This window comes from Meleagris gallopavo, chromosome 1, assembly GCF_000146605.3.
Source record: "Meleagris gallopavo isolate NT-WF06-2002-E0010 breed Aviagen turkey brand Nicholas breeding stock chromosome 1, Turkey_5.1, whole genome shotgun sequence".
NCBI classification, from domain to species: Eukaryota; Metazoa; Chordata; class Aves; order Galliformes; family Phasianidae; genus Meleagris; species Meleagris gallopavo.
The window spans coordinates 68,660,186-68,674,952 of NC_015011.2; the positions used below are offsets into that span (position 1 = coordinate 68,660,186).

At 45.3% G+C, this 14,767-nt stretch overlaps 1 protein-coding gene across 1 annotated transcript in view; it reads left to right on the plus strand.

Moving 5' to 3' along the window:
- BORCS5 (BLOC-1 related complex subunit 5) overlaps window positions 1–13,371 on the plus strand; it is a gene marked incomplete at its 5' end in the record, with an annotated part of 58,713 nt that extends 45,342 nt beyond the window's left edge. The window contains one exon of the mRNA XM_031553871.1: window positions 11,258–13,371. Coding sequence (XP_031409731.1) covers window positions 11,258–11,488 — 231 coding nt within the window. The remainder of the gene's footprint in view (window positions 1–11,257) is intronic.
- Between the last annotated feature and the right edge of the window lie 1,396 nt (window positions 13,372–14,767).

Consider the following 14,767-nt stretch of genomic DNA (forward strand, 5'->3'; position numbering starts at 1 on the left):
ATGGAGCTGTGTCAGGGGAGGGGCAGCTGGGAGTGAGGGACAAGGTCTGCACCACAGGGTGCTCAGGCCGTGGAACAGGCTGCCCAGGACAGTGAGCATGGCCCCAAGCTGCCAGTGTTCAAGGAGTATTTGGACAAAACTCTCAGACATAGGATTTGGATTTTGGGTGGTCATGCGTGGAGCCTGGAGTTGGACTTGGTGATCTTTGTGGGTCCTTTTCATCTCAGGATATTCTAGGACTCTGTACTACAAAGACTTCCCCGATGATGCCTTGTTAACTTTCAAGCAGGATGAGCCTTTTGGTTCACAGACTTAAGCAGTGGCCAAAATCCAGGGAAAAAAGGATAAGAGTTCCTTGGGATATAATGTTCTTGAAATGTTGACTTAGTCGAAATGTCACTTGTATTTTTGGGGGAGGGGGTTAATGCCGTGCTGTCATGATTTTTATAAAAGCTGTTCTAGGGAATGCAGTGTTTTGTGAAAAAACCAGTACATTAAATATAATCTTTGGCATCCAGAAATTATGAGATTGAAGTTTGTGGCAGTCTGTCAGGCTCTTTTTTTCTTCCTTCTCATTTGATGAAGTGTTATTTATAAACACTGGAATTTTAATGGAACAGACACCATCATGCAGAACTAACTGTGCAACGCTATTAAGATGGAAATCTTCATGCCCTTTAGTTGATCTTGCTTTTCTTTCTGTGACCTAACACACTTCTAGCTAGAATTCTCCAATGGTGTGATGATGTCCTAGCCAGCCAACAGCAAAATGGGAAATTTGCTTTTGAAAAAGCTTTGCAGTTGTTATTTCAATACATAGAACGAACATCTTGCTGTGCGTGCTGCAGGCAGATGGCCAGTGCTGTGTTGTATGTGAACTTTATGACGTTGAAATGTGTTGTGTTAACATATACAACTTCATTTGTTTCATAAAACAGACCAGTCCCTCATTCCCAGAATGTGTGTATGAAATCGTTTCCATTATGTTCCCTTCTGTTGTGCTTTGCTTTCTTGTGGCTGCTTGGGAAAAGTTGTAATCCTTTTCACCTTGGTTAAGTTAAACTTCACCAAGCATCTTGCAGACAGAAAGATTGGTGTACTATAGAAATGCAGTACTCTAAGAGACTGGCAGTGAAGTCTGATGTGCTAAGTCCCGTATTGATGCTTTCATCAGTGTTAGTTATTAGTTATTCATCAGTATTAGCCTAGAGTTTAGGATTATAGAGTACCAAAAGGAATAGAATGCATTTTCTTCTCACACCTTGCTTAAACTAGGAAATTGGGTTTCTTATTCGAGTCTTATTTCCCCAGGTAGGAAGACAAACAAAAAACATTGCAGATCTTCAAATAAGAAGAAGAGGTATCTAAGAAGAAGAGTTAGTCTTGATACTGAACTTGTGCATGGAACAGATTTGTGAGAGGAAGAATGCAAATCTCAGCCTGGGGGTGTATCATGCAAGGTATTCCCATGAGACAATCTCATTTGGCAGCATGAGGCAGCTATTTCAACAAAACAGAGTTCACAGTACAGCAGGAGGGATATAAGGATGCCTGGGGACTGGAGAATCTCTGGGAAGAAGCTGGAAATGCTTTATTTGATTGTGTAAAGTGAACACCAAAAATAGTACCATTTCTTTTTGTAATTAAGTTTGGATTTAACTTAGGCTGAAGATGCTTTACTCCCTCCCTGCTGGATTCTCTTGGATACAGAAAGAGTCTCTTTACAGACCGTTTTTAACAATTACTTCCTGTTTCAATGTGCACTGAAACTTTTTAGGTGTCAACTCTACCCTTGAGCGAGAATTATATGTTGGTTTTTTTTTGTTTTTTTTTTTTGTTTGTTTTTGTTTTTTAGAGTGTTAGCTAACGAACAGTTCAGCAGTTTGACGCTCATTGTAGACAGGTTAGCCAGTAGCATCTGCAAATATTTGGAGTTGTACTGCTGACTTAAAGATGCTAGGTGGTAGGATGGTGGAGCAGGTTTGACCTTGTGTTAACAGCCCTGCAGTTAGCACTCTAATCTGCAAAAATGACTTCATGTTGAAAATATTACAAAGCCTTAGTGCAGGTAATCTGTCCATCTTGCTTCATGTGAGGGGTAGGGTTTCCATTGTGCCTGTTTGCCATTGGGGTATGAACGTTTCTGTATGAGAAGACTGTTAGCTATTATTTCAACACTACTCTAGCAATAAGAAACACAGCATTTATTAGTAATTAATTCTTGTAGGTGTTGTTCCTGACCAGATTTTTATCAACCTCTGCAAGCCTATTTAAAATACTGAATTATAGTATAGCAGAATATCCTGTAATCAAGCATATGAACTATGTCAAATTGTGGTATAGTAGACAAGAAATAAGATTTCTTTACTGAAAGATGCAGTAATCTATCTGAGGAGCAATTGCTGGGACTAGCAAACTAAAAGATGAAGTCTCAGATCAGATGAATTTCAGCTGAAGAAGATACTCAGGTATTTGTACAGCAAATCAACATAGCAGCAGTATATAGTAAGGAATTTTAGAGTAAGAATTTTATGGTCAGAAAGGATTCTTGGGTTGTAACTTTTCCTTTTGTGTAACCCAGCCCATAAAATTGAATTTCTGATTATGCCCCAGCCAAGCTACATGGAAACTGCAGACAATTTACTTGTAATTTAAAAGTTTTTCTATTGTGTCAATGTAAATTTTCAGATGCCTTCTCAGTTTTGATTGATTTGTTCTAGGGATCAATCTGTAGGCATGAACAGGGAAATAGAAACCTCACCCTTTCCTGAAACCTGAGGCTTAGTGCACTTAACATGGATGGGTTCGTGAAGGGCAGGTCCTGCTTAACCAATCTGATACCCTTCTAAGATTGAGTGAATCACCTGGTGGATGAGGGAAAGGCTGTTGATGTAGTTTACCTCCACTTCAGCAAAGCCTTTGACACTGTCTCCCACAGTATTGTCCTGGAGAAACTGGCAGCCCATGGCTTGGACAGATACGCTCTTTGCTGGGTAAAGAACAGGCTGGAAGGCTGGGGCTGGAGAGTGGTGGTGAATGGAGTTAAATGCAGCTGGAGACTGGTCATGAGCGGTGTTCTCCAAGGGTCAGTACTGGGATCTGTCCTGTTTAATGTCTTTATTGATGACCTGGATGAGGGCATTGAGTGCACAATAAGCTTGCAGATGACACCAAGCTGGGAGGAAGTGTTGATCTGCCTGAGGGTAGGAAGGCCATACAGAGAAATCTAGATGGGCTGCGTTGCTGATCTGAGGCCACAGGGTTGAAGTTCAACGAGACCAAGTGTTGGGTCCTGCACTTTGCCCACAATAACCCCAGCTAACTTCACCCTGGGCCCCGTTCACTGAACTTTTGTCTGAACCATTGATCCTTGGTGATGTTGTGCACTCTTTATCATGTTTTGAACAGTAGTCCATATAGCCTGAGAAGAACTTGTTACGAAAATGATTCACAGTGTCCAGTATTTCCTTGAGGCTTGTCTGAAGCTGAAGACTTACTGTGAAATGTTGTGATCTCTAGAAAAATTTTTGAACATGAGCTTCATCGGTGGGAATGCATGATGGAGCCAGTCTTAAAGGTGACTCTTTTGAGAATGAAGGAATAGACCCTCCCCTTCCCATCATCACTTGGATGTTATTGACTCATTTCATGTTCAGCTTGAATATGAAAAAGCTGATGTAGAGGTTCAAAAACAACTGGGAGAAAAGGAGGTTATCAGGAGTAGTCAGCATGGGTTCACCAAGGGGAGGTTGTGCTCGACCAACTTGATGGCCTTCTATGATGCTGTCACATGCTGGGTGGATGGGGGAAGAGCGGTAGATGTAGTCTACCTTGATTTTAGAAAGGCATTTGATACTGTCTCCCACGACATCCTTATAACAAAGCTGAGGAAGTGTGGGAAAGACGAGTGGACAGTGAGGTGGGTTGAGAACTGGCTGACTGGCAGAGCGCAGAGGGTCGTCGTTGGTGGTGCAGAGTCTGGCTGGAGACCTGTAACCGGTGGTGTCCCCCAGGGGTCTGTGCTGGGTCCGATCTTGTTCAACATCTTCATCAATGACCTTGATGAGGGGATAGTGGCCACCCTCAGCAAGTTTGCTGATGATACGAAGTTGGGAGGATTGGCTGACACGCCTGAAGGCTGTGCTGCCATTCAGCGAGACCTGGACAGGCTGGAGAGCTGGGCAGTAAGAAACCGGATGAGGTTCAACAAAAGCAAGTGTAGAGTCTTACACCTAGGGAGGAATAATTGCATGCACCAATACAGGCTGGGGGATGAGCTGCTGGAGAGGAGCTCTGCAGAGAGGGACCTGGGCGTCCTGGTAGACGACAGGTTGGCCATGAGCCAGTAGTGTGCCCTCGTGGCCAAAAAGGCCAATGGCATTCTGGGGTGCATTAAGAAGAGCGTGGCCAGCAGGTCGAGGGAGGTGATCCTCCCCCTCTACTCTGCCCTGGTAAGGCCTCATCTGGAGTACTGTGTCCAGTTCTGGGCTCCCCAATACAAAAAAGACAGGGATCTCTTGGAAAGAGTCCAGCGGAGGGCCACAAAGATGGTGAAGGGCCTGGAGCATCTCCCCCATGAAGAAAGGCTAAGCGAACTGGGTCTGTTTAGCCTTGAGAAAAGACGACTGAGAGGGACCTGATCCAGGTTTATAAATATCTGAGGTGTGGCGGCCATAGCGGTGAGGCCAATCTCTTTTCAGTGGTACGTGGAGACAGGACGAGGGGAAACGGACATAAGCTGCAGCACAGGAAGTTTCGCACGAATGTGCGTAAGAACTTCTTCACGGTGAGGGTGACGGAGCACTGGAACAGGCTGCCCAGGGAGGTTGTGGAGTCTCCTTCTCTGGAGATATTCAAGTCTCACCTGGACGCCTACCTGTGCGACCTGGTGTAGGGAACCTGCTTTGGCAGGGGGGTTGGTCTCGATGATCTCTAGAGGTCCCTTCCAACCCCTACAATTTTGTGATTCTGTGAAAAACATCTTTCAAAAATCTTCTGGATTATTAATGCCTAGTGCTGTTAAAGTTAATAGGTACTTGAGTGTTCCTGGTGAGAAGTTGATTTGGAGAACTGTGAGAACTGTGTTTGGCAGGAGAAGAGCAAAAGCTTCATCTATCATAAGCCCAGAAATCCCTGATTCTTGGCTGCTAGGCTTGTGCATTCTTTGTGCTAGGCCTTTGCATATCTCACACTTTAGCCTTTGTGCACGTATACCAGCCATCTGCAAAGCACATGGGAGGTAGGGCTGGGGATGTGCTGGCCTATTGCAAAATGTAGCATGGTGCTTGAGCTCATCTTTATCTGCCGATCCCTTGGACAAAAAAAAAAGTAAAAAGAAAAAAACCAAAACAGAACCACTTCACAAGCTGCAGGTTAAAACTTAGCTCTATTACATTCTGTAATAACAGAAGTGGGAGCTTTTTCTTAGCGTTTTCTAGAAGAGAATACAACCTTTCTGCTGGTGTATCTAATTAAATATGGCAAAGATTGGCATCCCCTTTTGGATAATTTTTAAGCCTTTCCATAGTACATATGGAAAAGAGGAGCTACAGCTATTAGGTCCCAAGTGTGGAGCTGCAGATTTTACCATTAGGACAGGTGGCTTGAAAATGTAACCATGTTAACAGTTCTTTAAATAGCACTTGTTCTTTCTAAAACGACAACAGTATTGGTTTTTGAGAAATGTCTCATTAATGATATCAGTCATCTTTCAAACTGAAGCTTGTTCTTTATAGGAAAAACAACTTGCTTCTAACTAATCATTCTGACATACTGAAAATACAGAACTGAGATTTAAAATCAAATAAGACAGTAATGGGAAATAACATTTGCATGGACTTGTAACTTGTCATTTAATATACTAGCTCTGGCTCAGTGTAGCTATCTCTTGAGTGAGTAGTAAAACACCAGTATGAAATGAGGAAATTGAATGCTGTGTTTTGTAGAAGAATTATTAGGATGCCTGAAATAAGAATTGTGCAACTTATCACTTAAGCAACGAATCAGTCTGTAACAGATATAGATTTTTGTTTTTTTCTAGGAACGTCTGATTAAATGAAGACTAGGATCTGGATCCATGCTAAGGATGCTGTGGAGCTCCTCAGTGCTGAAGCCTGCAGGGCTGGCAGAGCAGCCTGGGCCAGAGGCAGGAGGCCCCTGATAGGCAGTGGGGCTGGGGGTGGCTGCAGGGCTGCCCTTCTGCAGTACTGGCATCCCAGTGGACCTGCTGTTGGTGGATCTCAGGTTCGTACAGGGCTGTGACTGTGGTGCTGAGCCCCCTCACATAATGAAGCACCGTGAGGTCTTTGAGGCACAATTGCAGTACCCTTAACATGTCTATCACACTGTGTGTGTTCATACACAAGAAGCCCGCAACAGTGCTCTCTCCTGCAAGCACCTCCCACCACTTGTTGCTGTAGATCCTCTCAGTCTCTCATTGGAGCAGTGGAGCAAGAGTTTGAGATCTTCTGGATGTTGTTGGTAAATGGCAGGCCCAGACCTCAGGTGGGAAGTTGTGCTTCAGAGCCAGGAACACTGGCTCTGCAGGCTGTAACCTAAGTGTTTTCCAGCTGCAGATCAGAACACTCAGATAATTGTTCAACCTCACCAAGTATCAGATGGTCTTTATCTTGTGCCTGCATATGGCACCACTCAGCTGCTTCTTTGCTCACCAGAATGCACAACTGTAGCAAAGCTGTTGGAGATGGGATCGTGAAGGCAGTATGATCTTGACTGTGGCCCACAGACAGGGCAAGTCTAGTCTGATGCCACCTCCATGACCCTGAGCTGTGCTGGGCTTTTTTGCCTGTTGTTGTTTGGAAGCAATACAAATGCCCTTTTATGCAACCTACTGTAGGTAACCTGCTTTAGGGGTTGGACTAGATGATCTCCAGAGATCTCTTCCAACCCCTGTGATTCTGTGACTTTTTATAGCAATAGTTAGCAGTAGCAGCCACAGCTCAAGTCTGGGGGTCAGACAGATAGCAGAGAGGTGCTGGTAACTCTCAAGCAGAGATGGCTTGAGCTGGAATATGGGCTGTGCAGGTCAGCATGTGGGGCAGCAATGCACTTATCCTGTACAATGGCACAACAGGCAAGAAAGGGCTTACATAAAGGTGGAAAGGCTCATTTCAAGAATGAACCTTCTGATTCTTCTCAATTCCGAATTCTTTTCTGTTTTGGGAGGCAACCCAAGGTCTCCCACAACAGGTGGTACACATCTGTAACATCAAGATCTGAGGTTATCTACAGTAGTGCTGGGAGACCTGTTACATATTTAGCTGTAGAAGATTTGTGGAAGTGTATTTCTGTGGCGGTGCTCGCTGGGTCATGGCATTTTTGTTAATGTTACAAAAGTTTGGTGTTAGAGACAGTTAAAATGAAGGCTCTTAATTCTCTAAGTTGACTGTGATCTGCACAGTGCATGTTCTGAGCAACTCCTTAGCAGCTGTTTACACCAGTGGCAAATTACAAAAGGAACATTTTGGTATGTCAGATTAGGTTTAAGCAAAACTTAAACACAAGTTTGTAGTTGTTTACCGTAGAGTGGTGCAGAGGAGCAGTACTCATGAGAACTGTGCTCATGATTGGTCCTGAAGGGAAGGATGTGGGATCCTTAGCTGTGAGCCTTTGTTGTCTACCTTGGCAAAGATGCAGCCCCCTAAGATTATTGCTTATCAGTGTGGAAGATAACTGGGAGAATCAGTGTTCCCAACATCAGATATTGTCACAATTTATTGTGCTCACTTTGCGTGATGTTATCAAAAAGGAGGGTAGAAGAAAAGCCATACATTGAGCTCATTTCTTTTCAGCCAGCACAGACAAACTGTTCTCAGCTTTAAGTGCACTGACTGAGAAGCGTTTTCACACCAGTGCATCATGATTAATGTTCCATGGAGTCATGTTCATGCCTGTCATTTTCAGGTATGGTTGTGCAGCTGCAGGAAGATGTTCATTTGAGCCCCACCAGGCACCTGCCAATACGAAGGGAGAGGCCGCCTGTGTAGGGGGCTGGGCTCTAAGCAAGAGAAATTTCTGCAACAAGGATCGTGCCCCAGTTACCATTTCAATCACTGAGTTAACAAGATGAGACCATGGTTTCCCAAAGCTCAGAACATGTAATATCCATGACAGGGTCAGTATGAAACCACACTAAGTAAGAGGTGCACTTAGGGCATGGTTTTGTTCTCAGCATCATCTCTGAAAAAGAACTGATTGGTGCCCAGTGCAGTATTTTGTGTGCTTAAATTCATATCTTTATTCTGCTTAGCAGTGTGGGCCAAGAAGAATTCCAGAATAAATGCAAGAATTGTGGTGTGCAAGATGTCTGAAAATACGCTCAACTGGCTCTTGTTCCAGCAGTGTGCTGGACAGGCCTGTGTAGCAGTCTCTGAGCCCTTCCTGGCCGCAGTGTGAACGGTGCCCCTCTGGGAGGGGCTGCAATGAAGGCCTCTGACTGGGGGAGCATCCATCTCCAGTGATTTTGGAAGTGATTATGGGTTTGTTTTCATTTGGAGGAAAAACTCAGTAGATAGCATTTCAAATTTAAGAATTTGAAATAGACATAAATGACTGTGTTGCTGCAACTGTCCTTGGATGAGTCATGGTTTAGGATTTGGATCCATTTCTGTTATAAAGTGTCACTGGCTGTGCAAAAATTGTGTAGCGTTCATATTCGACTGCCATGAGCCACTGGCCCTGGGGCATTTTGCTGGCCTTCCCAGAGCACTGCTGAGCCTGGGGCAGGCAAGGAGGTGGTGACCTGGGCCCCTATCAGACCTGCAGCAGGGCTGGGCTATGGGAGATGGGGGTTGTGCTCAGAGCAACTCCTTCACCTTGCCCCTGGGATGTGTCTTGGAGAGTGTGGACTGGTCTCAGCTACCTCTCTCCAGGTGCTTTTTATTGCTGCCATGTGGAATTAAGGAGGTAGGAAGCAGCACTGTGTGCATGAGAGAGGTGACAGCACAAAGTTTGGCCCTGGAGGGAGCCTGTTTCCAGCAGGAGGCACCAAGAATGCTGATGTGTTTTTATGCCTGCCTCGAGAAGGGCTGCAGAGAGCCACTGGCATTTAGATGCAAGAGTTAGCACATCACATTTTTTCTTTTATTATTTAAAAAGACCAAGTTCAACCTGGGTATAACTTAGCCTTTCCTCATGATTACTCAACCTCAGACTTTCTTGCAGTGTCACAGGCTTTGCAGTTGCCGTGGCCTCTCACAGCAGATGAACTGTAATGCTAGATGTAGGGAAACAATAGGAAATGCTCACTTCCAGCCTTTCTCTGTTTTGTGAGAGCTACTGTGAACATGTCCAAAAGTAGCTTAGAAGGCTGCTCTGCTTTTCTTCTTTCTCTGGTCCCCCCCTACCCCCCTGCTCCAGCTTCCCTCCATGCTCCCCTCTGCAAGTGGACATCTCTGGGACTTACATGAGGAGCCTAAAAGTCACCAAATGAAATTGCTGGAGGTGAGAAAGGGGGCTTTGTTATTCCAGAACTGGATGAATGCCTGCTTTGCCCTTGCATAGAGCTGTGGGGCCATATGAGGAACCTGCCTGGAGAGGAAGGCTTTGAAGGATGGGAGGTTTCTGCTCCTATCCCTGTGCTGCTGTTCAGCTGGCTGCTACTCTGTGCTAGCTGCTGCTTCACATTGGCTCTTGTTAGGTAGGACATTTTTAGGTACTGGATTGGATTTACTTCCATCCTGTGCAGACCTGCTGGTGGTCTGCTTTTACACGCTCTGATTTACAGAGCTAGTGCCAAATCCTAAATTATTAAGCTAGGGTTTTAATAGAAACCCCTATGTAGGCTTAAATTGTTTCCACTCCATTTGGAGTTTCCTGCACTGCTGGGTTTATGTTTTTTCATGCATGGAAGCGTGGAGGGAGGAATTCACAGGAAGGCACAGAGGCAAAGAGGAAGAATTCAGTCTGAGAACACCAAAAAATATAGAAGAAATAAAAGGTTAATTGGTGCTGTATCCAGCTCTGATGGAGGTGATAGAAAATAAAAGAGTCTTCCTAATCCCCTTGACAATTTAGTGGAAACTTGTCTGTTTGCTTTTAATGCTGCTTGTAGCTTTGGTTCCTCAATAAAACAGTTTCTCACCTGACTATTTTTTGTCTTGACTCCTTCCCCAGGGTCTGAGAGCGATGTTTGTCAGCAGTGCAGCTCCCTCTCCAGCTCTGCACCTCTCCTTGAACCTTTTCCCCTTGCTGCCAATTCCCCCTTGTGTCTCCAAATCCCTGCTGGGTCACTTTTACACCTGCTGATTAAATGCTGTCCAAGGCAGCAGTGGGATTTTTAATAGTACTGCACTGCTAACATTTTTGTCTGTGCTGAGAACTCTTCTCTTGGTTCTGAGATGGATGCCTGCAGTTCAGATATACCAGCTGTGGGGCGAGTGGTGTTGCTGAACACAGCTACAGTGAGTTGAAGTAGCTGAGTTTTCAGTGTGCTTTTAGAGAATGGAATAAATCTGTTACGTTCCAGGCTCTCTGAATGAGAGATTTATGTATGGTGTATCTCACAGAGCAGTGAATAGCTTAAACAGTCTGAATTGGCTGGTTTGTGTGTGGTGTGGTGCTAGCAGCTGAATCCTCCTTGGAGCTTACAATCTAGCTGTAGGGAAAGTTGAGCTGTGAATTACAAAAGCTACCTTCATAGTTCAATGGCAGGAATAGCACTGCAGTTCCTGTCATTGTAATAATGCTCTGGCTGTGTTTAGGTACTTACCATGCTTAATTGCATGACTGATTTACCTAATGTCTCTCCTGGGGTCATTCATAACACTTTTATTTTTAGGATTCAGGGAAATTAGGGACACTACTAATCTGTTGTGGTTCTTTCTCAAGACAGGAGTTTTCCAGCTGATGATAGCAATAACACCAGTGTCTCAGTCACAGAGCAACCTGCTGAAGCCAGTGATGTTACTACTGGCAAATAAAGTTTAATGCTTGAAAGTGAACAAGTTCTACCAAAAATACAAAGGTGTAGGCAGAGGCCATGATTTCCCTGTGTTTGGATATTGTGCATGATCCAGTGCATCCAGTAATCGGTGTAGAGGTGGTTGCATGTCCTCCACGTACAGCTATAATTTATCCCATTTCATGGCAAATTGGCTGAGCACCAGTAGAGGAGGTCCTGTACCAGGCTGGTAGATCCAGCGGGGTGTCCGACACACTTGTAGGGGAGGTGCTGTGCTGTAAGGTCTGTGTAACAGCTGGCCTAACGTGGCTGGCTTCTCTGCTTGTTTTTAAACAGATGGACCTCTCAGTGGAAACTCTTTACAGCCTCATGCAGGAGCGACAGAAGAAGTACGCCAAGTATGCGGAGCAGATCCAGAAGGTCAACGAGATGTCTGCCATCCTCCGCCGTATTCAGATGGGCATTGACCAGACTGTTCCGCTGATGGAGAGGCTGAACAGCATGCTGCCTGAGAGTGAGCAGCTGGAGCCCTTCAGCATGAAACCCGACCGGGAGATAAAGTCCTAGCTGCTCCAGCTCCCTCCACCTCCTGCACCCCAGTGCTTGGCACAGATGTGCCTCCGAACTGGCCGATGTTGGGAGTGGACAGCCGTGTTGTCTGACTTTCTGTTAGGGCACCAGAGGAGGAATAGCCCCAGCTGCCAGGGCTGTGCAGCCAGAAATTCAGGAGTTCCCCGGTCTCATTGTTTGGAGAGGAACACTTAACTGTGCTCCACCTGCCCTGCTCTCTCCTCTTCCACTGCCACCACCTGTGCTGAGACGTTTGTTTCATTGCTGTAACTGGATGTGGGTTTCAGAGGAGTTCTTTCATCCGTTCTTTTTACTAGAAGAATTCAATGGGATATGGAGTGTGACAAACCCTCTAATGTGCTTTCTGTGCTGCTAGAGTTTAGAGAATTAGATGGCTGGCAAATATTTTTGAGATCCTCTGCCTTTGGAAATATGTATGTGAAAGTGTGGGAGCCAGGAATGGCTTATTAAAATTTGCCTATTATCATAATTAACACAGTTTGCATGGCAGGGTTTTGGCATGTCCTTTCTTGAGGCTCTTTGTTTTTATGGGCTCACTCATTTAATGAGGCTGTGAAGGAATAACTGTTACAGATATGTCTGTTACTGCTGAGCAGCCTTAATGTTCCTTTCTCCTTGCCCTGGCAGCATCCTGTGCCCTAGCTGATGGCTGTTCACATCCCTTACTTTGCACTGCGATTCTAACAGATGCTGGTACCTGCCTATTTACTTGGCACCCCAAAGTTGGATACAAGGGATCGGATCTTGTGTATTTTTTTATTTATTAGGATACACCAGTTATCTTGGTGCTCTTTTATACCAGAGGGATGCAGTTGGAGGGGAGACTTGAAAAGTCCTTCAGACTCCGTGCTGGCTGAACTGCTGTCATGCTGAGAGCTTGCCTGAGCATGGTGTTTTATGACTAAAACCACAGGGCCCTTTGGGATCATGCTCCACAAACTGCTCCAAAGGCAACAGGATGTTCCTGCGTTCCTGTGAACTGAGCCCCAGCTGGACAGTCGGCAGCCTGCTCATGGGGCCGAGGCACTGCTCTGGGACTTGGGAGACTGCAGACTGCCAAGTCTGCTACTGGGCTGCTGCCACAGGCTTTGGTTTCTCCCCATATAAAATGGGATATTTTACACACTGTTGTGAAATATTTACACATCTAGAAATGGTGTTCAAGCAGCCTGCACTGCAATTGCACAGCAGCTCTTATCCCAGCAGAAAGAGCATGAAAGCAGAAGCAAGGAGCCTCGGGCTTGCTGGGCAAGTGGTAGGTTTGTGTTCATTACAGACCTCCCAGAATGCTGTTGCTGGTGAGGAGGCTGAACTTGAATGGTTGTTTTATTTCAGAGATGGTCATCCCAGACTTTGAGGGAGTCCCTGCCACAACCTGTCTGTCAGTACAGGCTTTGGGACTTCCTGGAATAGCTCTTAGCATATGAGCTTACCTAATCAGCAAAAGATTGTCTCCAGACATTTGAGTGTGACAGCATCATAGGTTTCTGATAGTGTAAATGGCTTCTGGAGCTAGTTTTGCTTCATTACCAGAGGCCACATAGCCCTTTTCGTAATGCATGCTGCAGCCAGCACAGGTCTGTGTTTGAAACATGATTGTGGGGCCTGCTGAGCACTGCTGAGGATGGAGTACCATAGCTGTGAGGCCCTCTGGACGGTGTCCAGTGAAGAACAATTGGCAAACATGTGAACAGAACATTTTCCGGAAAGGGCAGCAGTGAGTCCATTTCTTTACTGCTCTCACTGTGGAACTGGTACATAGTTGTGCATACAGAGTATAACAATGTAAAGAGCAGACTCCCACCTATGCTCTTGTGTTTTACAGTATTTTACATTTGGTTTGTTTAAAAAAAAAAAAAGTTGATGCTTACAGGGGCAGCCCATGACAACCTGTTTCCCATGGTCATGCCAAGAGTATCCTTACCATCCTTCCTGGAGACATTCTCTGCCTCCTGCCACCAGACATGGTTCAGCAGTCAGTAACTTGGCGTTTTGTCCTACTTGTCCAGACCAAGCTGCTTGGAAGTGCATTCAGCTGCTGTCTCCATCCACTGCGAGGGTCCCTGTGCCCTGTAGCACAGGCAGCTTAGGCCAGGAATAGATGTAGATACCAGTTCTGCCAGCAGGGGCAAGGTTGTGGATGCTCACTCATGTAAAGCTTTGGCTGTTTTCCTTACACTGTTATGCATCAGATGAAAATGTTGCTCCTTGCAATGCTGATGCAGATGAGAGAATAGGGCTCCTGTCTGGAATGCGCAGGAGCAGGGGCTGCAAATCAGTTTCTTATTTACCTAGCTATTGGGCTGATAATGGGAGAAAATATGTACTCCTATGCGCTTACTGTCTTTTAAGCGTCTGGGTACACTTCTGGGCCTCCTAGCTAATGACTTCTGAACAGCAAGGGTAAGCTGTAATAGATATTATGACTTAACTAGAAGGAAATCAGGATTGAAATGTCAGCCTCTTCCAAAGAACACAGGTCCATCACTTCCATTCGACAGATCTCATACATGTCCTGCAAAATTCCTGTATCCTCTGTTCTTAAGGGATGGCTCACAGTTCTATTTGAGACATCATCAGTAGCTTTACCACCCATAATTCTTAGACCTTTTGCTGAAGGGAAGCCCTTTTCTGCTGCATGTTGCTGTTGCTTGGCTGCCCCGTGCTTTGCTCCATGTGCTGCTTTTGAATTCACCTTAGGTGTGGGTGATGCTCAAGGTGAGACTTTGCTTTATTCTCTCACTCCGTGCAGCAGGGATGTGAGACGTGACTAGAGTTACTGTTCTGCCTACACATTTCCTTTCCCAAGCCAGTCAGTGGTGGAGAAAGCTCAGGTCTCTCTTGTAACTGTACTGCTACTTTTAACATGAAGGACAGATTGTTAGTGTTTTGAACAGAATTATCGGTTGCAGTCCTTTGAAAAAGAAGCATTTCTTCCCATTTCTGGTTGTGATGTGAAATGAAACTCGTGTGAGGACAGAGCCTGCTGGTGTGAAACCTGAAAAGCTGGAGAGTGATGTGAGGCCCTGGGCTGTGTTTCTTTGGTGGCCTGAGCTGCTCCAGTTCCTTTGTTGCCTTGTGTGCTTGTGGCACAAAATGCTGGGGCACTGCATAGTACTGCTCTGGAGGAAGAGGTTTCTTTTGTTCCTTTTGTCTTTTCTATAATTCAATGCATTGTCAGGGTGCTGAAGTACCAACGTATCTGCTGGTCAGTTTCTGTGAAAATCCAGTGAAGGGGACAGAAAATTTGTTGTT